Genomic DNA, 26,938 nt, shown 5'->3' on the forward strand with positions numbered 1-26,938 from the left:
AAAAATAAGCCTTTAGAACTAAATCAAAATAAAAAGCTTCTGAACAGCAAGGAAAATATTCAACCAAACTAAAAGGCAAACTATGGAATGGAAGAACGTATTTGCAGATGACATATCCGATAAAGAGTTAATATCCAAAATCTAGAAATAATTTATAAAAACTCAACACCCAAAGAACAAATAATCCAAATGAAAACTGGGCAGAATGCATGAACAGACATTTCTCCAAAGAAGACATCCAGACGGCCAACAGACACATGCAAATATGCTCAACATCACTTACCATCAGGGAAATGGAAATTAAAACTGTAATGAGATATCACCTCACACCTGTCAGAATGGCTAAAATCAACAACACAAGAAACAACAGTTGTCAGTGAAGATGTGACAAAAAAGGAACACTTGTGCACTGTTGAAAAGAATGCAAACTGATGCAGCCACTGTGGAAAACATTATGGAGGTTACTAAAAAAATTAAAAATAGAACTACCCTATAATCTAGCAATCACAATACTGGGTATTTACCCAAGGAATACAAAGACATTAATTTAAAGGGATGCATGCATCCTGATGAATATAGCAATATTATTTACAATAGCCAAATTGTGGAAGCAGCCCAAATATCCATTGACGGATGAATGGATAAAGAAGAGGTGTCATATATATATATATATATATATATATATATATATATATATATATAATTCAGCCATAAAAAAGAATGAATGAAATATTCTTATTTGTATCAATATGGAAGGAGCTAGAAAGTTTAATGCTAAGTGAAATAAGTCAGTCAGAGAAAGACAAATACCACATGATTTCACTGATATGTGGAACTAAAGAAACACAACAAACAAAGAGAAAAAAAAAGAGAACGAGACAAATCAAGAAACAGACTCTTAATTATAGAGAACAAACTTATGGTTACAAGAAGGGATGGTGTGGGGGATGGGTTAAATAGGTGATGGGAATTAAGGAGTGCACTTGTCATGATGAGCACAGGGTGTTGGTAAGGAATTGTTGAATCACTATATTGTATATTGTACTAAAACTAATAAAACGCTGTATGTTAAAAATTAATAAAGAAATAAAAATAAAAGCACATATCTTTAAAAAGGGGTTTGATAAAACATCACCGTCATGATTTTTAAAAAATTTAGGTGAGAGTTAATAAAGGTCTGAACTCAGAAAATAGAGGGCTAAGTACAGGAAGTGTTCTCTGAGTTTGACTTTATTCAAAAAACCCCCAGAGCATGCTGGGAGTGAGTGTAGGCATCAAGAGATATCCGTACTTTATCTACAGAATCTACCCAGCCTCCCATCTGTGTTTTCCCTCTACTGTGCTATGATACTCTTGGTTTCCTGATTTATAAGCCCAGACCCCAACTGAGGCCTTGTCTGTGGTCCAAGTATTGTTTCCAACTACTCCTGTAAGTCCTAACTTCTGTGATTTCCCCCATCATTTAACATACTTTTAAATCTATTTTTATTTCAGTATAGTCGACCCACAATATTACATTAGTTTCAGGTGTATAACATAATGATTAAACATTTCTACAAATTATCCTATGCTCAGTGCAAGTGTAGCTACCATCTGTCACTAAGACACTATTATAATAACATTGACAACATTCCCTATGCTATAAATTTTAATCCCATGATGAAAAGCCTGTATCTCCCACTCCCTTTCATCCATTTTGCCCATTTTCCCACTCCTCTCCTCTGGCAAGTATCAGTTTGTTTTCTGTATTTATTGTTCCACATACTTGTGTAATGTGATCTATCCCTCATAGGTGGATTCATTTCATCCAGATAAGGAGGGCAGTAGAATCTTACTGGGGTGGGGTGGGGGGAGATAAGGGATGGAAATTGTAAAGAATGACTGTATTGAATTTAAAACTTCCTTATTCTCTGAAACTTTCAAATCTACTTGAGCTATTTTTATCTACATTTCCACTTGTCACTTAACCTGACAATCTCTCTTCCCAGATTAAAAGGCAGAACCCCAGGAATCTCTAAGGAACAGTAGGATAGCTGTTACTCAATCCACAGTTATTCATTTTATTGAAAAATACATTATTCAGGAAAATCCAAAATGGAAACTGACCAATAAGAGTAAAGAAACTAAAGAACATATAGACTATTCTTTTTTTAAAGGTTTTTGAGCATAGTCGCCATACAATGTTACATTAGTTTCAAGTGTACAACATAGTGATTCAACAAGTTTGTGCTATGCTCACAAGTATACCTATGACCTGTCACCATACAACACTATCCCAATATCATTGACTATATTCCTTATCTTGTGCCTTTTATTCCTATGAATTACTTATTTCATAATTAGAAGCCTGTATCTCCCACTCCCCTTCATCAATTTTGCCCATCCCTTACCCCACTCACCTCTGGAATCCATCAGTTTGCTCTCTGTATTTACAGGTCTGATTCTGCTTTTTATTCATTTTTTTATTCAGTTTATTTTTGATTCCACATATGAATGAAATACAATATTTGTTTTTCTCACTCTGAGTTATTACACTTGGCACCACACCCTCTAGGTTCATCCATGTTGTTGCAAATGGCAAGACTTCATCCTTTTTTTGTGGATGCATAATATTCCTCTGTGTGTGTGTGTCTGTGTGTGTGTACCACATCTTCATATTTTTTATTATTTTTTATTTTTTTATTATGAAATTTATTATCAAATTGGTTTCCATACAAAACCAAGTGCTCATGCCAACAGGTGCCCTCAATACCCATCACCCACCCACCCCTCCCTCCCACCCCCCATAAACCCTCAGTTTGTTCTCAGTTTTTAGGAGTCTCTTACGTTTTAGCTCCCTGCCTATCTAACCATTTTTTTGCTTCCCCTCCCCCATGGTCTTCTGTTAAGTTTCTCAGGATCCACATAGGAGTGAAAACATATGGAATCTGCTCTTCTCTGTATGACTTTTTTCACTTAGCATAACACTCTCCAGTTGCATCCATGTTGCTACAAAAGGCCATATTTCTCATTGCCAAGTAAAATTCCATTGTGTATATAAACCAAAATTTCTTTATCCATTCATCAGTTGATGGACATTTAGGCTCTTTCCATACTGTAGCTATTGTTGAGAGTGCTCCTATAAACATTGGGGTACAAGTGCCCCTATGCATCAGCACGGCTGTATCCTTTGGGTAAATTCCTAGCAGTGCTACTACTGGGTCATAGGGTAGCTCTATTTTTAATTTTTTGAGGAACCTCCACACTGTTTTCCAGAGTGGCTGCACCAGTTTGCATTCCCACCAACAGTGCAAGAGGGTTCCTGTTTCTACACATCCTCTCCAGTATCTATAGTCTCCTGACATGTTCATTTTAGCCACTCTGACTGGCGTGAGGTGATATCTGAGTGTGGTTTTCACTTGTATTTCCCTGATGAGGAGGGACGCTGACCATCTTTTCGTGTGCCTGCTGGCCATCTGGATGTCTTCTTTAGAGAAGTGTCTATTCATGTTTTCTGCCCATTTCTTCACTGGGTTATTTGTTTTTCGGGTGTGGAGTTTGATGAGCTCTTTATAGATTTTGTATACTAGCCCTTTGTCCAATATGTCATTTGTAAATATCTTTTCCCATTCTGTTGGTTACCTTTTAGTTTTGTTGATTGTTTCTTTTGCAGTGCGGAATCTTTTTATCTTCATGAGGTCCCAACAGTTCATTTTTGCTTTTAATTCCCTTCCCTTTGGGGATGTGTCAAATAAGAAATTGCTGCAGCTGAAGGAAGAGAAGTTTTTCCCTGCTTTCTCCTCTAGGGTTTTGATGGTTTCCTGTCTCACATTCAGGTCCTTTATCCATTTTGAGTTTGTTTTTATGAATGGTGTAAGTAAGTGGTCTAGTTTCATCCTTCTGCATGTTGCTGTCCAGGTCTCCCAGCACCATTTGTTAGAGAGACTGTCTTTTTCCCATTGGATATTCCTTCCTGCTTTGTCAAAGATTACCTGGCCATAATTATGTGGGTCTAGTTCTGGGGTTTCTATTCTATTCCATTGGTCTATGTGTCTGTTTTTGTGCCAATACCATGCTGTCTTGATGATTACAGCTTTGTAGTAGAGGCTAAAGTCTGGGATTGTGATGCCTCTTGCTTTGGTCTTCTTCAAAATTGCTTTGGCTATTCGGGACCTTTTTTGGTTCCATACAAATTTTAGGTTTGCTTGTTCTAACTTCGAGAAGAATGCTGGTGCAATTTTGATTGGGATTGCATTGAATGTGTAGATAGCTTTGGGTAGTGTTGACATTTTGACAATATTTATTCTTCCAATCCATGAGCACGGAATATTTTTCCATTTCTTTATATTTTCTTCAATTTCCTTCATCAGCTTTCTATAGTTTTCAGCATACAGATCTTTTACATCTTTGGTCAGGTTCATTCCTAGGTATTTTATGCTTCTTGGTGCAATTGTGAATGGGATCAGTTTCTTTATTTGTCTTTCTGTTGCTTCATTATTAGTGTATAAGAATGCAACTGATTTCTGTACATTGATTTTGTATCCTGAGACTTTGATGAATTCATGTATCAGTTCTAGCAGACTTTTGGTGGAATCTATCGGATTTTCCATGTATAATATCATGTCATCTGCAAAAAGGGGAAGCTTGACTTCATCTTTGCCAATTTTGATGCCTTTGATATCCTTTTGTTGTCTGATTGCTGATGCTAGGAATTCCAACACTATGTAAACAACAGCGGTGAGAGTGTACATCCCTGTCGTGTTCCTGATCTCAGGGGGAAAGCTCTCGGCTTTTCCCCATTGAGGATGATATTATCTGTGGTCTTCTCATAAATGGCTTTGATGATGTTTAACTATGTTCCTTCTATCACGAATTTCTCAAGGGTTTTTATTAAGAAAGGATGCTGAATTTTGCAATTGCTTTTTCTGAATCAATTGATAGGATCATATGGTTCTTATCTTTTATTTTATTAATGTGATGTACCACATTGATTGATTTGTGAATGTTGAACCAGCCCTGCATCCCAGGAATGAATCCCACTTGATTATGGTGAATAATTCTTTTTATATGCTGTTGAATTCGATTTGTTAGTATCTTATTGAGAATTTTTGCATCCGTATTCATCAGGGATATTGGCCTGTAGTTCTCTTTTTTACCGGGTGTCTGTCTGGTTTAGGAATCAAAGTAATCCTGGCCTCATAGAATGAGTCTGGAAGTTTTCCTTTCCTTTCTATTTTTTGGAATAGCTTGAGAAGGATAGGTATTATCTCTGCTTTAAACGTCTGGTAGAATTCCCCTGGGAAGCCATCTGGTCCTGGACTCTTACTTGGTGGGAAATTTTTGATAAGTGATTCAATTCTTCACTGGTTATGGTTCTGTTCAAGCTTTCTATTTCTTCCTGTTTGAGTTTTGGAAGAGTGTGGGTGTTTAAGAATTTGTCCATTTCTTCCAGGTTGTCCAGTTTGTTGGCATATAATTTTTCATAGTATTCCCTGATAATTGTTTGTATCTCTGAGGGATTGGCTGTAATAATTCCATTTTCATGATTTTATCTATTTGGGTCCTCTCCCTTTTCTTTTTGAGAAGCCTGGCTAGAGATTTGTCAATTTTGTTTATTTTTTCAAAAAAACCAACTCTTGCTTTCGTTGATCTGCTCTACAGTTTTTTTTAGATTCTATATTGTTTATTTCTATTCTGATCTTTATTATTTCTCTTCTTTTGCTGGATTTGGGGTGTCTTTGCTGTTCTGCTTCTATTTCCTTTAGGTGTGCCGTTAGATTTTGTATTTGGGATTTTTCTTGTTTTTTGAGATAGACTTGGATTACAATGTATTTTCCTCTCAGGACTGCCTTCACTGCATCCGAAAGCATTTGGATTGTTGTATTTTCATTTTCATTTGTTTCCATATATTTTTTAAATTTCTTCTCTAATTGCCTGGTTGACCCATTCATTCTTTAGTAGGGTGTTCTTTAACCTCCATGCTTGTGGAGGTTTTCAAAACTTTTTCTTGTGGTTGATTTCAAGCTTCATCATTTTGTGGTCTGAAAGAATGCATGGTATGATCTCAATCTTGTATATTTATGAAGGGCTGTTTTGTGACCCAGTACATGATCTATCTTGGAGAATGTTCCATGTACACTCGAGAAGAACGTATTTTCTGTTGCTTTGGGATGCAGAGTTCTAAATATATCTATCAAGTCCATCTGATCCAGTGTACCATTCAGGGCCCTTGTTTCTTTATTGATCTTGTATCTAGATGATCTATCCAATGTTGTGAGTATTAAAGTCCCCTGCAATTACCACATTCTTATCAATAAGGTTGCTTATGTTTGTGAGTAATTGTTTTATATATTTGGGGCCTCCCATATTCAGCACATAGACATTTATAATTTTTAGCTCTTCCTGATGGATATACCCTGTAATGATTATATAATGCCCTTCTTCATCTCTTGTTACAGCCTTTAATTTAGTCTAGTTTGTCTGATATACGTATGGGTACTCCACTTTCTTTCGACTTCCAGTAGCATGATAGATAGTTCTCCATCCCCTCACTTTCAATCTGAAGGTGTCCTCAGGTCTAAAATGAGTCTCTTGTAGACAGCATATAGATGGGTCTTGTTTTTTTTATCCATTCTGATACCCTATGTCTTTTGGTCTTTTGGTTGGAGCATTTAGTCCATTTAATTCAGTGTTATTATTGAAAGATATGGGTTTAGAGTCATTGTGATGTCCGTAGGTTTCATGCTTGCAGTGATGTCTCTGTTACTTTGTCTCACAGGATTCCCCCTTAGGATCTCTTGTAGGGCTGGTTTAGTGGTGATGAATTCCTTCAGTGTTTGTTTGGGAAGACCTTTACCTCTCCTTCTGTTGTAAATGACAGACTTGCTGTATAAAGGATTTTCAGCTGCATTTTTTTTTCTGTTCATCACATTGAAGATCTCCTGCCATTCCTTTCTGGCCTGCCAAGTTTCAGTAGACAGATCTGTCATGAGTCTCATTGGTCTCCCTTTATATGTTAGAACATGTTTATCCCTAGCTGCTTTCAGAATTCTCTCTTTATCCTTGTATTTGCCAGTTTCACTATGATATGTCATACAGAAGATCAATTCATGTTACATCTGAAGGGAGTTCTCTGTGCCTCTTTGATTCCAGTGCCTTTTTCCTTCCCCAGTTCAGGGAAATTCTCAGCTATGATTTCTTCAAGTACACCTTCAGCACCTTTCCCTCTGTCTTCCTCCCCTGGAATGCCAATTATGCGTACATTATTTCGCTTAATTAGGTCACTTAGTTCTCTAAGTCTCCCCTCATACTCCTGAATTTTTTTTATCTCCCTCTTTCTCAGCTTCTTCTTTTCCCATAATTTTACCTTCTAATTCACGTATTCTCTCCTCTGCCTCTTCAATCCGAGATGTGGTCATCTCCATTTTATTTTGCAGTTCATTTATAGCATTTTTTTAGCTCCTCCTGACTGTTTCTTAGTCCCTTGATCTCTGTAGTAATAGATTCTCTGCTGTCCTCTATACTTTTCTCAAGCCCAGTGATTAATTTTATGACTATTATTTTAAATTCATTTTCTGCTCTATTGCTTAAATCGTTTTTGATCAGTTCGTTTTTGATCAATTCGCTACTTCCTGGAGTTTCTTTTGAGAGAATTCCTCCGTTTTGTCATTTTGGATAGTCCCTGGAGTGCAGAGAACTGCACAGCTCTTCCTCTGTGCTGTCTGGAGTAACTTGTTTTGGTGGGCGGGTTGCAGTCAGACCTGATGTCTGCCCCCAGCCCACTGCTGAGGCCACAGTCAGACTGGTGTGTACCTTATCTTCCCCTCTCCCAGGGGCAGGACTCATGGTGGTGTGGCCTCTGGGCTACTTGAACACTGCCAGTCTTGTGGTACTGCTTCGATGGGATCTTCTGAATGTACCCCACACAGGAGCCAAGGAGATTATCCTAAAACACAAATCCAGCCATGATAGTGCTTGAAGACAGTCAATAGTTCTCCTACGATTCCTCTTCTGAAAGAAGGTCTGTAGATTCCATGTAGACAGATGTCTGAGACGCGAGCAGATGGTGAGGCAGGGTTTCTCTGAGGTGCCTCCTGAGGTCCTGGAAGGTCAGGTGCCTTGCTCAAAGCTGGCTTCCAAGGACGCTGCACTCTTCGCACTCCCCAAGGGGTGTAGAGACACTTTTGGGATCGAGAATGATCACTGCACTTGGCTGCCCGAGCCGGGGGAGAGCTCAGAGTCAGGAAGTAACTTCCCCCTGTGGAGACGTGAGGGGCGCCATGGTGGGAGGCGTGGGACGGGGCCCTGTACCACATCTTCTCACCCTTTCATTTATGAATGGACACTCAGGTTGCTTTCATATCATAGAGACTATTCTTGTCCTGATGAGATAAGATATTGCAAGGCCTTTTTTAACACCCATCATGAGTTGTGCTTCTGTAGGCTAAGCCTGCCCTGTGACCTTCAGTTCTTAATAAAAATCATTTCCACAATAAAACTCCAATCATTACCCCTCTCTGCCATCATTATAAGACTAAATGTAATGTTGGAAGTCCAGGTGTTTGGGTTTTCCTGTTTTAACAGTAACTTCCTCACAGCATATCATTATGTATTTCCTTCTGTATATATCATTTTCAAGTGCACCTGGCATGCCTAAGTGAATCCAGTCTGTAGCAAGGATTTTCTAGTTTGTGATTGCTTTATTCTGTAAGCAAGCTTCCTCAAGAAAAACTATGCTCAAAAGTAGGTCTAAAGGTTGAACTTACTTTTTCTTGCTTTGTAATGTGAAGGCATAATAAGACAAGCATCTCATATCCACACATTACTATAGTGAATAATTTCTTTTTTTAAGTTTATTTATATATTTTGAAAGGGAGAGAGAGCGTATGTGAGTGAGAGAAGGAAAGAGAGAATCTGTACTGACAGCACAGAGCCCAACATGGGGCTGGAACCCATGAACCCTAAGATCACGACCTGAGGTGAAATCAAGAGTCAGACACTCAATTGACTAAACCCCTACATTGAATAATTTCTGTGTGGACTGAGAATGCTCTTTTCTATATGGCCAAACACTTTTAATAATAATTCCAATATATAGTCTAATTTCTTCTATATTTTTAATATAACTACACCTATGGTTAAACAAACAAAAAACAAACACTATTGCCATACCTTCTTCTTGTACATACCATACCATACTTGGTATGACATACCATACTTAAAGTTTCTAAAGAGACATAGTGTAAGGAGTAACTGAAGTTTCAGCCCTAGAGTTTTGGTGATTTTTAAAAATTCTCACTGACATGTCTCAAGATGGCTCCCCATTCCACAAAAATGAATATAATTATCACAGTTTTAATAGTGCATCTGAGGATTAATTTAAAATTGTGCCATCAGATTTTTCTTTTTAAATAGCCTCTTTTCATATTCAACACTGTGTGATGGCTTCAGTTTTTAAGTGTTCTGTCATCAGTCACTATCATTTTTCAAAGAAAGAGAATAGCTACTGTACCCATTTGCTACTTTAAAACTTCAGACTGCAGCTTTCTCAAATTTCTGAGTCTATGAAGAAAGTTGAGTATGAAAAAAAAACACAGACATTTATGGGGTTAATTTAAAGAGAAGTTTAATTTCCACAGTCCTTCTCAAAGGTCCAGAATAATCTTAATCAGATTTGAAGTCAATTTGAGTTGACAAAAAAAGAGTTATTTATTGATATATCATCAAAGATGATGGATAAAGGCACCCTCAATTCTAGAAAGAAATCCAGAAAAAAATTAGTTAATTTCCAAATATTTATGCTCTTTAGAATTTGATGAAGATAGGTAGAAATGCCCTGGGAGGTCGAGGGTCAGGGGAATCAAATGTTTCAAACAGCTCTGATTTACTAAGTTATTTATTTTTAATATAAAAAATTCCAAGCTTTTATTAAATTCCAGTTTTTTAACATACAGTGTAATATTAGTTTCAGGTATAGAATTTAGTGATTCAACACTTCCATACAATACCCAGTGCACTCACAACAAGTACACTCCTTAATCCCCATCACCTATTTAACCCACCACCCCACCATCTCTGGTAACCATCGGTTTGTAATTAAGAGTCTGTTTCTTGGTTTGCCTCTCTTTTTTCCCCCTATGATCATTTGTTTTGTTTCTTACATTCCACGTATGAGTGAAATCATATGGTGTCTTTCTCTGACTGACTCATTTCGCTTAGCATAATACTCTCTAGCTCCAGCCACATTATTGCAAATGGCAAGATTTCATTCTTTTTATGGCTGAGTAATATTTCAGTGTACATATATTTACCACTTGTTCTTTATTCATCCATCAGTCGATGGACATTTTGTGTGGAAAAAAAAAAACAAAAACAGAATACCTAGGAGTAAAAATGCTGGGTAGATGCATGATACTTTTTCTATTTTGAAACAGTTTTCTTGAGGTGTAATTTACTGTCACAAATTCACACATTTAAATATAAAAAATAAATAAAATAGCTCTGATTTAGAGCTTAAAAGTGGGAAAGCAAGACTAGAAATAAAATGAAATAAAATACTCCAGACAGCACAACAGATGGAAAAGAGAGGAAAGAGTATTTTTATGGTAGTTAAGATAAAACCCAGGCTCCTAAACAGAAAGAGGAAAGCTGCTCATGTACACAGGTCCCTTCTAGCTTTAATCTATGTTTAAACTTATTATTTTCATGCCTGGGTACACAAGTATGTAAATACAGAAATATATGTGCATATTCACTGTTTAAGTCAAAGAGTCAGTTTAACTTTCTGAAACCTTAATCCTTCTCCAATAAGGATTTCAGGTGTATATGTATTAGAGGAAGGAGAAGTGGTTGGAGTTGGGTATTATTAACAGTTAGACCTAACCTAAACCTAGAGGGATTTCAAATTTTACATCATCACCATCTCAATAGTACCTGGAAATGTAGGACTATGAGACAATAGAATTATTCATTTTGTATAAACTAATGAACTAGGCAGTCCTAAGGGACTGAGAGAAAGTATCAAGCAGAGTAGCTGCATCCAAGCAAAATAAGGTTAGATATGTACATATTTATGTTGCTTGTATGTATGTATGTATGTATGTATGTATATGTGTGGCTATATTAATCCATTAGGTATTTGATTAGTACCTAGCTTGAAAATATGGAAAAATTATTACCTGGCATGAAACTATAGAAAATTGATCCCATTTACAATTGCACCGAAAACCATAAGATACTTAGGAATAAACCAAACCAAAGAGGTAAAACATCAGTATGCTGAAAACTATAGGAAGCTTATGAAAGAAATTGAAGAAGACACAAAGCAATGGAAAAACATTCCATACATATGGATTTGAAGAACTAATATTGTTAAAATGTCAATACTACACAAAGCAATCTACACATTCAATGCCATCCCTATCAAAATAACACCAAAGTTCTTCACAGAGCTAGAACAAACAAGTCTCAAACTTATATGGAATCAGTAAAGACCCTGAATGTTGAAAAAGAAAACCAAAGCTGGAGGCATCACTATTCTGGACTTGAAACTGTATCACAAAGCTGTAATCATCAGGACAGTATGGTACTAGCACAAAAACAGACACATAGATCAATGGAACAGAATAGAAAACTCAGAAATAGACCCACAAATGTCTAATCTTCAACAAACAAGAAAGAGTATCCCATGGGTAAAAGACAGTATCTCCAGCAAATGGTGATGGGAAAACTGGACAGCTACATGCAGAAGAATAAACCTGGACCACTTTCTTACACAATACACAAAAATAAATTCAAAATGGATGCAAGACCTAAATTTGAGATAGGAAACCACTAAAATCCTATAGGAGAACACAGCCAGCAACCTCTCTGATCTCGGCAGCAGCAGCTTCTTACTAGACATGTCTCCAGAGGCAAGGTAAATAAAAGCAAAAATTAATGATTGGGACCTCATCAAGATAAAAGGCTACTGCACAGTGAAGGAAACAATCAGTAAAACTAAAAGGCAACTGATAGAATGGGAGGAGATATTTGTAAATAACATATAAAATAAAGGGTCAGTATCCAAAATCTATGAAGAACTTATCAAACTCACACCGAAATAGCAAATAATCCAGAGAAGCAATGGGCAGAATAGATATGAACAGACACTTTTCCAAAGAAGGCATCCAGATGGCTAGCAGACACATGAAAAGATGCTCAACATCATTCATAATCAGAGAAATACAAATCAAAACCCCAATTAGATACCACTTCACACTTATCAGAATGGCTAAAATGAACAACTCAGGAAACAACAGATGTTGGTGAGGATACAGAGAAAGGGGAACCCTTTTGCACTGTTCGTGGGAATGCGAAATGGTTCAGTCACTCAGGAAAACAGTATGGAGGTTCCTCAAAAAAAAAAAAAAGTACTATTCTTCAATCCAGCAATTGCACTACTATGTATTTATCCAAAGGATACAAAAATGCTGATTCAGAGGAGTACATGCACCCCAATGTTTAGAGCAGCACTATCAACAATAGCAAAATTATGGAAAGTACCCCAACATGCCTCAACTGATGAATGGAGAAAGAAGAGGTGATATATATATATATATATATATATATATATATATATATATCATGGAATATTACTCAGTGATCAAAAGGAATGAAATCTTTCCATTTGCAACAACGTGGATTGAAATAGAGTATATTATGATAAATGAAATAAGTTCGAGAGAGGCAAATATCATATGCTTGCTATCACATGTGGAATTTAAGAAACACAACAGATGAACACAGAAGAATGGAAGGAAAAATAAGATAAAAAGAGAGAGGGGGCAACCCATAAGAGACTCTTAAACACAGAGAACAAACTGAGGGTTGCTGGAGGGGAGATGGGTGGGAGGTTGGACTAAATGCGTGCTGTGCATTACGTAGAGCACTTGTTGGGATGAGCACTGGGTGTTATATGTAAGTGGTGAATCACTATATTCTACTCCTGAAACCAATACTACACTGTATGTTAACTAACTTGAATTTAGGTAAATAGATTTAAAAAAAAATTAAAAATACAATTTGGTGAAATACTTTTTCTTTCTCAAAGTTCTACAATTGTTTGGTGTACTGCATTACTTACTATATATTAGAAATATATGTAAATGTATAATACACTGTAGTGGGCTGAATGATGTTGCCCCCAAATATATGTCTACATCCTAATCCCTAGAACCCATGAATATTACCTTATTTGGAAAGAGTCTTTGCAGATATAGTTAAACTAAGGATCTTAAAAGAGATTATCCCGGATTATTTGAGTGAGCTCTAAATTCAATGACAATTGTCTTTAAATAGGTACACAGAGCAAAGACACACAGAGAGACACACAGGAGAAAGCAATGTGAAGATGTAGGTAGACACTGGAGTGCTGAGTCTGCAAACCAAGGAACACCTGAATCCACCAGAAGATGGAAGAGGCAAGAAACAGATTATCCCCTAAAGCCTTGGAAAGGATCCTAGTGATAACACAATTTTTGACTTCTGGATTCTAGAACTGTGAGAAAATACATTTATGTTATTTTAAGCCACCCAACTGGTGGCAATTTTTTGCAGCAACCCTGGGAAACCAATACTCCACATCAAACCCGAATTCTCCAGATTGCTTAGGACAGAACCAGTATAGGTATTTATTTATTTGTCGCTGTACTAATCTTCTAAAGGTATGTAAATAATATCCATAATAAGGATATGGCAGAAATTGTATAAGTGGTACATACATAATTGAATTTTGGAAAACAAAAATATCACTATAAAAATAAGATATATAATCAGTTGATAATTAGGTGAGAACAGAGCCACATGAGTAACTGGTACAGATAATTTAGCATGCCAGGAATTCCAGTGCACTAGAGATTAGTAAGATTAATTATCAGTAAAAGCTTTATGGAAGAGATGGAAATGAAATTTGGGCCCTAAGAAAAGTGTGGAATTTGGTTAATTAGACAGGCTAACTGAAGAACATTCCAGGCAGAAAGGTATGAAAAAGGTGTCACTGAGGATCTTTTAGAAATATATGACCCAATTAAATAATATTATTAAAATATTGTTAATTACTTGGGTATAATATTGTTGATGTAGTTATGTAGGATAATGTCATTTTAGGTGATGCATGCTAAATTATTTATGGGCGAAGTTTCTTGATGCAAATTACTTTGAAAGGGAAGAAATGAGAGAAAGACGCGGGGAGTTAGAGGGATGGAGAGAGAGTGAGTGAAAGAGAGAGAGCATGCAATTATGTGAGAATACATGTGAAATGTTAATAAATATTAAATTGGATGATGGAGACATGTATGATACAATATGAACCCTAAAGTTGCTCATATACTTTGTCCAAGAAATCCTACTTCTAGGAAATAATCAGAAACTATAAACAAAGGATAGTGACAACCAAATATATTCATTATATGGTATGGTATGTAGGAATTCAAAGAAGGGAGAGCAGCATGTATGTACTGAGCTAGACAGCCACCCACTAATCCTCTCTCATGACATAAACAAATCATATAATGAGCCAAACCAGTAGGTGTCTGCCCACCTAAATGTTGCCAACATTGTAGTTTATAGAACAGAAGTTCTGACCCTTTTTTCCCTGGGATATGGCCAGTGTTCTGTGGTCATGTAACCACAAGCACCGTAGCTTTACTAAAAACAAGATATCTTGGAAATGGCAAGAAACAAAAAGTTCTCAGATCATCTACTATCCAGAATATTATATACATTGAACAAATTTCAAGGTTCCTTCAAATTCTGGAAAATTAGTATACTTTAACAATGTATGGAAAATATTTTTGGAATTGTACTGAGGTGTGCTGAGATTTCATAATAAAATAGCTATGCATACCTGACAACATTTCACTGAGGATACTTTTTATTACATGCCCAATAGATTTTTATCTAACACTTACACTCAGCTTCCTTTTAGTATTAATTATGACTTAGCACCAGCAACCAGCAGATGTTTTGCCAACAATTAGCAAGTGTTGATGTGCTAATAGTCCCTAAATGGCAACAGCTAAAAGGTAAACAAAATTTTAAATTAAGTTTGGTATTAACACAGTACAAAGGAGTATCACACATATGCACATGTAACTTAAATTCAATTGTACACCAAAGGCAAAACCATTTAATGGTTTAAAAACTTTTTTTTGTGGGTCCAATTCTGGAGTCTCTATTCTATTCCATTCTTCTATGTGTCTGTTTTTGTGCCAACACCATGCTGTCTTGATGATCACAGCTTTGTAGTACAGGCTAAAGTCTGGGATTGTGATGCCTTCCACTTTGTTCCTCTTCTCCAATATTACTTTGGCAATTCGGGGTCTTTTGTGGTTCCATACAAATTTTAGGATTGCTTGTTCTAGCTTTGAGAAGAATGCTGGTGCAATTTTGATTGGGATTGCATTGAATGTGTAGATTGCTTTGGGTAGTATTGACATCAGAATTAGACCCACAAAAGTATGGCCAACTCATCTTTGACAAAGCAGGAAAGAATATCCAATGGAAAAAAGACAGTGTCTTTAACAAATGGTGCTGGGAGAACTGGACAGCAACATGCAGAAGGATGAAACTAGACCACTTTCTTACACCATTCACAAAAATAAACTCAAAATGGATAAAGAACCTGAATGTGAGACAGGAAACCATCAAAACCCTAGCGGAGAAAGCAGAAAAAAACTTCTCTTCCCTCAGCCGCAGCAATTTCTTACTTGAAACATTTCCGAAGGAAAGGGAATTAAAAGCAAAAATAAACTATTGGGACCTCATGAAGATAAAAAGCTTTTGCACTGCAAAGGAAACAATCAACATAACTAAAAGGCAACCGAAGGAATGGAAAAAGATATTTGCAAATGACATATCGGACCAAGGGCTAGTATCCAAAATCTATAAAGAGCTCACCAAACTCCACACCCGAAAAACAAATAATCCAGTGAAGAAATGGGCAGAAGACATTACTAACAGTTTTCTAAAGAAGACATCCAGATGGCCAACAGGCACATGAAAAGATGCTCAACGTCACTCCTCATCAAGGAAATACAAATCAAAACTATACTGAGATACCACCTCACACAGGTCAGAGTGGCTAAAATGAGCAAATCAGGAGACTCTAGATGCAGGAGAGGATGTGGACAAAAGGGAAACTTCTTGCACTGTTGGTGGGAATGCAAACTGGTGCGGCCATGCTGGAAAACAGTGTGGAGGTTCTTCAAAAAATTAAAAATAGAACTACCCTATGACCCAGCAATAGCACTGCTAGGAATTTATCCAAGGGATACAGGAGTGCTGATGCATAGGGGCACTTGTACCCAATGTTTATAGCAGCACTTTTAACAATAGCCACATTATGGAAAGAGCCTAAATGTCCATCAACTGATGAATGGATAAAGAAGTTGTGGTTTATATACACAATGGAATACTACTTGGCAATGAGAAAGAATGAAATATGGCCTTTTGTAGCAACGTGGATGGAACTGGAGAGTGTTATAAGTGAAATAAGTGAAATAAGTCATACAGAGAAAGACAGATATCATATGTTTTCACTCTTATGTGGATCCTGAGAAACTTAACAGAAGACCATAGGGGAGGGGACGGGGAAAAAAAAGGGGAGGTATCCAAACCATAAGAGACTCTTAAAAACTTAGAATGCACTGAGGGTTGATGGGGGGTGGGCGGGAGGAAAAAGTGGGTGATGGGCATTGAGGAGGGCACCTGTTGGGATGAGCACTGGGTGTTGTACAGAAACCAATTTGACAATAAATTTCATATTAAAAAATAATAATAAATTAAAAAATGAAAGAAAACTTTTTTTTTTTTTGTAAAATATGACTCTTAAATGTAAGCCAGATACTTAATCTGGTGACTTAAATAAAGAAACAGATAGTTATTGGATATACAAAACTGTATACTCACTCAACTTTAGAGACAATGTAAGGGATTTTTCAAGGTTAATTTTGACTGTATTTGTGTTTCACTCATGGGGTGACTTTACAACTTAACCCTGAGCAAAATGGGACTTCCGATTCTAACAGAATGCTTGTCTGTTGAAAAACAATCCTTGTCCTTGGAGTGCCCAAGGTCACAATTTTCTTATCTGTAAAATGGGAATATTGATAAAACCTATCCATGATGGTTAATTATGTGTCAATTTAGCTGGATCACGGTGATCATATATTTGATCATATATTATTCTGAATGTTTTTGTGAAGATATTCTTTGGGTGAAATTAACATTTAGATCACTCGACTTTGAGTTAAGCAACCCACCTCCATAATATGGGTTGGCCTCATTCAATCACTTGAAGGCCTTAATAGACAAAGATTAAGCCCCTTCAAGCAGGAAAGAACTCTACCAGCAGACTGTCATTGGAACTGCAACTCTTCCCTGGCTTTCCAACCTATCAACCTACCCCCTATTAAATTTTGAACTCATTGGAATTCTACAGTCATGTGAACCAATTCATTAAAATCTCTCTCTCTCTCTCTAAATAGCTAGCGAGCTAGCTAGATATAAGTTGTATATAGATATGTATTTTAACTTATACCTCTATCTATATCTCTATTTCTCTGTCTATTTATCTATCTATCTATCATCTAGGGAGAGATTGAGACATACATATTCTGTTAGTTTTGTTTCTTTGGAGAACCCTAACTAATACACTATCCAACAGAGTTATGAAGATTAAGTAAGACAATTTATTTAATCTTCAGAGTGCCTGAAATATGGAACAGTGTTAGGTAAATGGTTGGTGTTGTCTACCAAGTGTCTAACTTGCCCCTATAGTCTTGATCCCAGGGGCTATATTTCTCTTAGGTCAGATCTATTCTTTATTCAGACATGAAACCCAAGCTTTCAGGTACTTCCTAGAAATATCCCTTCCTTCACCCCTTTTCAGTCCTCAACACGCTACAAAAAACATGTAGGAAAAAAATGAGCATTAGCTCTATAATGATTGCCAGGTACTCAGCGCTATTATGGTTCAATATTATTAGCATCTCATTTTCCTGATAACTGACCTGTTTGAGGACATGCATTGAGCCACTTTCTGAATTAAGTTGGACCCCCAAGTTGTTTATGAGTTGATCCATATCTGGAAAAAAAAAGACAAGGGAAACAATTTTAGAATAATATCTAATCCTCTACATGCATACCGTATGCCATTTACCCTTGGTTATACCTGTTTGTATTCTATGAACATTACTTTTCAGACTTACTAGATATTGAGAAGTCAGTGTTTGGACAACATTCTAATTTGTATATTCTACTCATCAAAATGGAATTGGCTGCCCCCCGCCCCCCAAAATCCTATATACATGAGAATCCAATATCTCCAACCAGCCCTATCCATAAGGAGGATATCGGCATAGTGACATAATTTCCCCCTTCCTGGTCTAGTTCTCCTTCTAAGGAGTTCCATACACTTGTATGGATATTTATCCTAATGAGCTTGTTAACACATTAGCACGAAATCTCTCTAAATAAGTTTTTTTCTGTCTATCTCTCTTAAACACACAAGCTAGGTAGGGTTAGTATAAGTAGTCTTCTATTTCCTTGTTCATTTGTCTTTCTATAAAAAGGAAAGACTTGGTGGCCTCATTATGCTGCCCTACACAATCACAATCATTCCCACCAGAAGCATCTACCAGTACTTCTTCAACCAGATTTCCTTTGATCGATCTACAGTCTAATCTCACTAAAGAGGAGAACATAGGGCAAAGAAGATAAATCCATAGCTTGCTTTTAACTTAATTGATCAGATTTTAGATCATGCTAAGTGTCTCCAAATCAATTACAATTAGTGTCCTCATTTATGACCTGATTGTATTTCAAAAGGTAGTCCGTAAATCAGTTAATTGTTTTTGATATCAAATATATTTACCCATAAAAATGTTCATGTTACAGGTCAATTCACAATAGCCATTTAATACCTAATGCAGTTAAAATACAAGAAATATACAATGAACAAAGATACAAAATTATATTATAGCCACACAAAAAAAGCAAAAATAAGCTAAAAATAATCCTTTATTTATTGAATGTCAGGAATTGAGGAAACCATTCCTAATTTGATGGAAGTAACACACAAAGAATCTTCTATTGAGATTATGAGGAAAACTTTTGTGCCACTATCAAAGAGTTTGGATAATTTTGACACATTAAAATAGCCTCAATTTTATCTCAAAACACACAGATTTTCTTTTCCCTTCTCTTCCCTTCTTTTCTTTTTTCTTTTCATCCAAGTATATGGGTAGAACTGTTCACATATACATCAATAATTTACTAAATATTTATTGCATAATTACTATGTATCAGAAGTTATGCTAGGCACATTGTTATCAGGTTGGGATCTGGATCAACCAGACATAGAGTCAGCAAGTGTAGCAGAGATCACTGACCTGATAGATGCCCAGGAATTGCATCCCATAATCTTTATCAAGGACTTTTTTTTTTGGAAGGTCCAACTTTTCTATCTAGAATTAAAATATTTCAAACTATTTTCTGCAGAGTCCTAAGGCTTCTATGAAGCCTCTTGGGAGGGGGGGTGAAGTCGCTGTTAATGGAGGAAGAAGTGCAAAGAGTAAACACATAAGTCAGACACAGAAAAAATATGATTTCCTTTAGACTGTAAGCTCTTTGCAGGCAGAGATTTTCATCTTTGATATTTTTCTTAGTGATGTATTTCAAGATCTTAGAATGGTACCTGGCACATAGTAGGTGTTCAACACATTTATGAAGGTTTTTGATGAGTGACAGAAAAGGAGAATGAGGAAGTGTGTTTTCTCAAGTACAAGAATTGGACAAGAGTGGGAAAGAATGAAAGAAAATTAGAGATGTTATGTGTAAGAGATGTTTGAGGTGTAATTAGCTATGAAGTGTGAGTTTCCAGAGAGGGCAGCCTTTTCTGATTTCAAGGAAGAGGGGGAGAAAAGGAAATACAATGGTAGAAAAAGAATGTTAGGTCAGATGACTGTATATAGTCACAGTTGGGCACCGTGAAGCCAGGAGAGTTTGCTTGGTTGCTGCCAGAAACATTTGTAGGAGAGAGTGGAGTGAATTTGGTTCTTCCTTTCCATTCACATATCCTTTGACTAGACCTTATTATTTTTAGCTAGACCAACTTATAAGAGTCATCTCCTATTGGTCTTCTTCAATTCCTGTGGCTCATAAGACAACAGGGCTGAGGAAGAAGAGTGACTTTGACAAGCTATTTAGTCCCTATGAGCCTAAATTTCTTTACCTTCCAGGAGTGGGGTGGTGGTGGTGGTGGTGGTTCTGATTTAATAGGGTTACTATGAGGATCCCATGAATTAGTACATGGAAATTCATTTATAACTTTTTTCATATAAAAGTTCTTATAATTAGCTATTATTATCATCACCACCATTATTATTGTTGAAGGCCAGAATCCTTAGCTTTAGCGCAGAAGGTTATCTCTTTAGGCATCAAACAAGTCTTTCATACTCAATGTGCTCACAAACCTCTCCTCATTTTGTGTTTACAATCTCAATTTTCAGCACCATCATCAAGCCAGTCTCAGTATAGAAACCCAAGAATCAGTCACCTTTGAGTTCTCTCTCCCTATCTCCAGCCAACTGGTTATCAGTTGAAATAAATTTTACAGCAGAAATATCTCTTAAATGTAGTCCTTCATCATCTCCTAGTCACTTTTCCTTCTAGTCCATATTGTACATTGCTACCCAAGTATGGTAAAGAGGTGTGGGCTCTAGAGTGAGTGCCTAGAGTCACATCCTGGCTTTTTAATTTCTCAACAATAAGACCTTGGACAAGTTTTTTCCACCTCCCTGTGTCTGTTTCCTCATCTGTTAAATGAGAATAATAATAGTACCAGTTTATAGAGTTGTAATAAATATTTATCAAATTAATATGTGCTCAAGTATTTACAACAGTTCCTGGCACAAAGAGGCATTGTCTGTCTGTTTCCCTCACCATCAACTGAGCCCTTCAATAATTAACTAGTATCTATTGCCTACTGTCTCTTGTATCTTTTAGCAGAATATCTCCTCCATAGAATGTACTGATTAATGCCCAATGAATGGTCATGGAAATAAGAAAAGTTATTTAACAGCAATTATATTATAATGTTAAATAATATCAATATTATTTAACAGCAATAATCAAGGAGTCTAGATAATACTTCTTGCCCCATCCCTAATGCCAATATGTTAGTCAAACGACATAAAAGGGATAGCTGGCAATTAGGAATGTCTCTGCCATTTCTTGTTAGTATCCTCTCAAAGAACAGCAAAATTTGAATAGCCATTAGGTAACTCTGGACAACATCCTAAATGTTGGTGGGAGTGCACAGAGAGAAAGCTAACAGAAAGCTTTTTTTAAACAAACAAACAAAAAAAGTTTTAATAATTAGCCAGCCAAAATTTAAAACTGAATGAAATTTGGGCCTATAGAATGGTCTTAAAGAAAGTTCAGTTTTTCCAAAAAAAAAAAAAAAAAAAAAAAGAAAAAAAAAAAAAAAAAGGACTTCTTAAGCCTTTTGCTTGTCTCTAGAGCTGGAGTTGCTGCTCCTTGTCTGGGACTGGACAGCTGCACAGAAGCTGGGAAGAAAGTGGAGAGGAAATACCCAAGGGGGTTTACAGTGTTTGGGGCCATTGAGATGTCATTTACAACAGGAGGAGGGCTTCAGAAATGCAAATTACCTAATTGAAACAATAACCATTTTTCTGCCTGGATTGGGCTCTTCAAGCATTTGTGTCTGGAAGCTGGAATTTTTGGTCCTTCTCCTAAGGAAGGGAGTACTGGAAGAGGAAATAGAAGAGGAGATAGGGAGGATTGAGCCTCATCCACAGCATATCAATATCTCATATATGCAGAACATCACAAACCATATTCCAGGGACTATGACCATAGAAACTGGATATGATTATATTACTTTTGTCATGTTTCCACGTTTTTTTTTTTTTTTTTTTTTTTTTTTTACCAAAGTAGCATTTTCCATAGTGATCTGTTTGTTTTATGAAAGTGAACATTCCTTTAAGGTACAGGAGTTGGTGGCTGGCTAATAGACCACATCTTATTCTTGGGTCAGTCCTGAGAGGGAAAAAAAATCTAGGGATAAAGAGAGCAGTCAAACCTTTAAGATGGAAACCAAGGAATAGTCACTGGGGCCTACAACTTCAAAATCAAGCAAAGCACTGTAGGCCCTAAAACAGACTTAATAAGGTACCTAGTATCTTAACAACAAGATAGAGAATTTGGACAACACAAATAATAATTCCTCATGTGAATCTACATAGATTTTACAGTAAGGAAATAGATTTCATATATCATTCCCATTTAACAGATAATGAATTTGGAGGCCCAAAGTCACATAGCTTAGAAGAAATGGAATCAGAGCTAGAATTCTTATCCTCTCACTCAAATTGCAGTGTTCCTCACTGCTTTCCAATATCCTAAATCTGGTAAGCACCTTTATAAAACAAAACAAAACAAAACAAAACAAACAAAACAAAAACTTCTAAAAGAAGAACAAGTTTAAGGACAACAAACCAATAATTTTGGAAGATCTTGAGGAGAAGCCATTCACCTTCAGCTTCTGAACTATAAGAAATGCTGGAACTATTGAAAAATGAAAATCAGTATTTTACAGTTTTGAGATAATAAGTAGTTTTTTAAAAGTATTACCTGTGTCTTTAATATTAGAAAAAGATAATTAAAGAACACCTAGAATACACATATATTTTCAGACAGTTTAATTGCATATCTTGCAGGGGAATAGAAAGTACTTTTGGGATAGGCCTCTGGGAAAACCTTCAGGCTACTTTGCAGCATGACATTTAAAACAGAATGGTGATAAAAGAACAATAATTGTCAACATTCACTGAGTACTTACTATGTACCAAGTACTGTTCTGTTAAGAGAAAAAAAATACTTGTATTAATTCACTTAATCTTCATAATTCTGACTGGGCGCATTATTTCTTCATTTTTAAAATGAGGAAACTGAAACACAGAGAAATAAAGTAGCTTATCCCCAAATCACCAAGCTAGTAAATGGCAGAACTGAGATTTGAACCATAGCAGTCTAGAGCTATAATGAAGCTATAACACTCTTTGACCTGAGAGTCAGTGGAATCCCCCTGCTTGTGCTTGAAGCAGATCACATAATGGAGAGTAAATGGCTGCTGAAGAAAAAGTATCTGATAGAATGAGATTGTGGGGTGGCTCAGTCGGTTAAGCATCCCACTCTTAATTTAGGCTCAGGTCATGATCTCAGCATTCATGAAATCAAGCCCCAGACTGGGCTCCAAACCCACTTGGTATTCTTTCTCTCTGCCCCTCCCCCACTTGTGCTCTCTTTTTCTCTCAAAATAAAAAAAAACACATTTAAAAAAATAGAAGGAGATTGCAAGATCTTCAGGTCCCCCAAACAAGGTCACACCTATCACCACGGGATCCATTGGAAAACCCAAACTCAAAGAACCCTCACATGTGGCATCTCAGGAAGTAGCTCACTATGACTTTGAAAGTATATTATATGAATATAGCCTCCGAGTATTAGAACTAGTCCCCTTGTCTGGTACCCACACCACAAGGTATAAGTTCATTTTTAAATTTTTTTTAATGTTTGTTTGTTTTTGAGACAGAGAGAGAGAGAGAGCACGAACAGGGGAGGGGCAGAGAGAAAGGGAAATGCAGAATCTGAATCAGCTCAAGGTTCTGAGCTGTCAGCACAGGGTCCGATGTGGGGCTCAAACCCACAAACTGTGAGATCATGACCTGAGCCAAAGCTGAATGTTCAACCGCCTGAGCCACTCAGGCGCCCCAAGGTAAATTTTTTTTTAAATAATAACTACTTTTATACGCAACAAAAGTGCTATAATTAAATAAGACAGTGTCAAAAAATGGGAAAATCTTTTAACTAGGAGCTAGAAAACCTGGGTTCTAGTCCAGGCTCCACTGTTATCTAGCAGTGTCATTTTGAGTAAACTACTTAGCCCTTTTCAGTTCTTTTCCAGTTATAACATTGTATGACATATGATTCTATGATAGGGACATGGAAAGAAGGTGTATAATATCTTTCCAAATTTCTTCTTAATCTGTGAAATTGAAGTCAAGAAAAACAAGTTCTCCACAAACTATTAGGTAAACTTGAGTATCATTCCCACAGCATTAAAAAAAAACTTTTTGTTTATTATGTATCATTTCAAATGCATACGAAAGTAAAGATGATCCCCCATGTGCCTATTACCAGCTTCAATAATTTTCAGCTCATAGAAATTTTTGTTTCATCTCTACCCCCAACACACTCTCCCCACCTCAATGGGTATTTTTAGGCAAATCCCAAATATCATATTATTTCATTCTTATGGCATTTCTAATAGGACATATTTAATCTTCACAATTTCTGTGAAGTAGGTACTATTGTTGATTCCATTATACACATGATGAAATAGAGGCCTAGGGAGATTAACCCCAAGGTCACAAAGCTGGTAAATTACTGGGATTTGAACCCAGTGATGATGTCTGATACCAAAGCTTTTTTTTTTAACTGCTTAAAGTACTTTCTACTATCCTTTACTTTGGAATAGTTTGATGATTTGAATATCATGATAATGGAGGTGATTTGAGGTGTTAGCAGTGAGGTGTTAGCAGATGTTAAATTAGCAGTGAGGTCTACTATTGGAAATTTGCAAAGAGTATTAAAGGATTACCCTTAATCATGATGTTAATCATCAGACAAAACCTGTAAGAATACGGAGCTTCAGCATGGCACTGAGGCATCAGTTTAGGAAAAGGACAAAGAGCCACAGTAGTATAAGCTCATTTCTCTATAACATGTAAAATCTCATGCAATTCACTTAACGATACCATTATTTCATGTAACAGTCTCTTCTAGCAAATTAAACATGGTGCCACTGCAGCAACCAAAACAATAATACAGTGGTCCTTGTCCATGGTTAGAAAAACAGGTACCTAAGGGTAGAGACTTTATCTGTTCAATGGCATTTTCACTCACTGCCTGGGCTCAGAAGTACCAACTCAAGGCATTCTAGAAGAGTCTTGGGCCATCTCAATTTGTAGGACCCCCAAGAGGTAAGCTTAATAAAGGAACCAATAATCATCAAGGCTACATATTGATTATTGTTTTTCAAGGCTACATATTGATTCTATTATTATTATTATTATTAAGGCTACATATTGATTCTAGAATATAACTACAAAAAGCTAAATAACTATATAGTGTATATTTATCAGAATTAGTTTAAAAAAAAACAAGAAAAAATAGATTCATATCATACACTCCCATTCTAATTTAACATTAAACAACAAGATTATTGGCAGCACAGAAAAAAAAATAACTAGGATAATCAGTCCCAAATAAATAAAAGTTAAATATATCCTCAGCATTGTGAAGATCTTTCTGAGAATACTGCACCTTGTTTGTGAATTTGTATTCAAGGGAAGTAAAATGAAAGAGAAATGCAAAAAATAAATAAATAAAATAAAGATTCTCTAGAAAAATAAAGAATCACTTTTTAAAATACAAAAATGGAACTAGGTCAAGGAATTTGCATGGTTACATTTGGGAAAAAAGGAAGTAGAAAAGAAGGCTGTCCTGATAATTGTTTGTAAAGGCACATGTTAGGAATTTAGAGAAAGCAGAAATGTTATATTATTATTGGAGATTATAATCAACTTAAAGAGGAACTTACTGATAATAATCAAGTCTTTACAGAGAACTTACTAAATATCCAACACTGTAGTAGACACTGTGTGTATGTATGAGAGGGAAAAGCAGATAACGGCAGATTTCCACCTGGTCGTTACCTGTTTTCTACCCTCAGGGAATTTGTAGTCTATGTAAGATAGAGAAAATTGGCAGCTCACAGTAGATGTTGGCTTATTATCACAATGATGTTAAAAGTTAAAATCAAAAGCAGATTTTTTTTAAATTCCATTTCTTGCTTTTCTGAAAAAGTTGGGAGATCTTACAGCATGGAGTCTACACTAGCATGAGAGAAAAAATTAGCTAAACCTGATCAATGGGTGCTCCTTTTATATAGAGCATGCTGTTCTTATTTTGGAAAATAAAAAAGAGAGATTTCAGATTCCAGGTCTGTGTGGGTGGTAAAATTAAGAATAAAACAATAACAACAAAACATCACAAGATAATAGATGCTGCAGTGCTGGATTATGATTTGAGGCTATGAGCACTAATTAGAAGAGGAGATAGCTAAAAGTCAGAAAAAATTCCTAAGAAATGACCTGTGGTGAGGTGGGCCTTGAGGATCTAGAATCAGTCCAGAAGAGACAGAAAGGAAACCCAGTGAGAGGAAGAGTAAGTAGACTACACACTGTACGAAGGCCAGCGTTCCATCCTAATTATTCACCATTCTAACCCCAATTTCTAGCATCATGCCTAGAACTTTGTAGCCACCCAGGAAATGATTGCAAAGTGAAGGACAATGGCATAATTTAAGAAGTGTGTTTTAAGGAAGTTGTCCTGGAAGCGGTCTACAGAACGTAGAAGTCAGAAAGAATCAAGGTAGAACTAGAAGCTACTGGAATATTCTATTTATTTCATGGTAAGAGCTTACATAGGTGTCACAAACTCAATAGCTACAGGGTCCAGGCAGGTTAAGGTCAACTAGGCCAGATGGGGAGGGAAGGAACAACAACTCCATGTAATTGTTGACAAAAAGAAATACTGGTCCAGTATCTTATGATTATTCAACAGAAGCTGGAATTCTCAGTTTTAATTAAAATATGATTTTGAAATATTGGCAATCATTCATTTTTTTAAAGTATGGGTCTTGGAAAACTGACATACTCTAGACTGAATTGTACTCCCAAATGCATATGTGGAAGCCCTAACCTGAAATGTGACTGTATTTGAAGATAGGGCCTTTATGGAATTAATTAGGTTAAATGATGTTATAAGGGTA

General features: G+C 36.3%; 1 protein-coding gene across 1 annotated transcript in view; it reads right to left on the minus strand.

The window, feature by feature from the left end:
• The window catches only part of KLF8 (KLF transcription factor 8), a 261,809-nt gene that overhangs the window by 38,661 nt on the left and 196,210 nt on the right, over positions 1–26,938 (minus strand). The window contains exon 2 of the mRNA XM_081794141.1: positions 18,030–18,103. Coding sequence (XP_081650267.1) covers positions 18,030–18,101 — 72 coding nt within the window. The 5' untranslated portion in view covers positions 18,102–18,103. The remainder of the gene's footprint in view (positions 1–18,029; positions 18,104–26,938) is intronic.

The sequence above is a fragment of the Panthera onca genome, chromosome X (assembly GCF_046562875.1).
Source record: "Panthera onca isolate mPanOnc1 chromosome X, mPanOnc1 haplotype 2, whole genome shotgun sequence".
Taxonomy (NCBI): Eukaryota; Metazoa; Chordata; class Mammalia; order Carnivora; family Felidae; genus Panthera; species Panthera onca.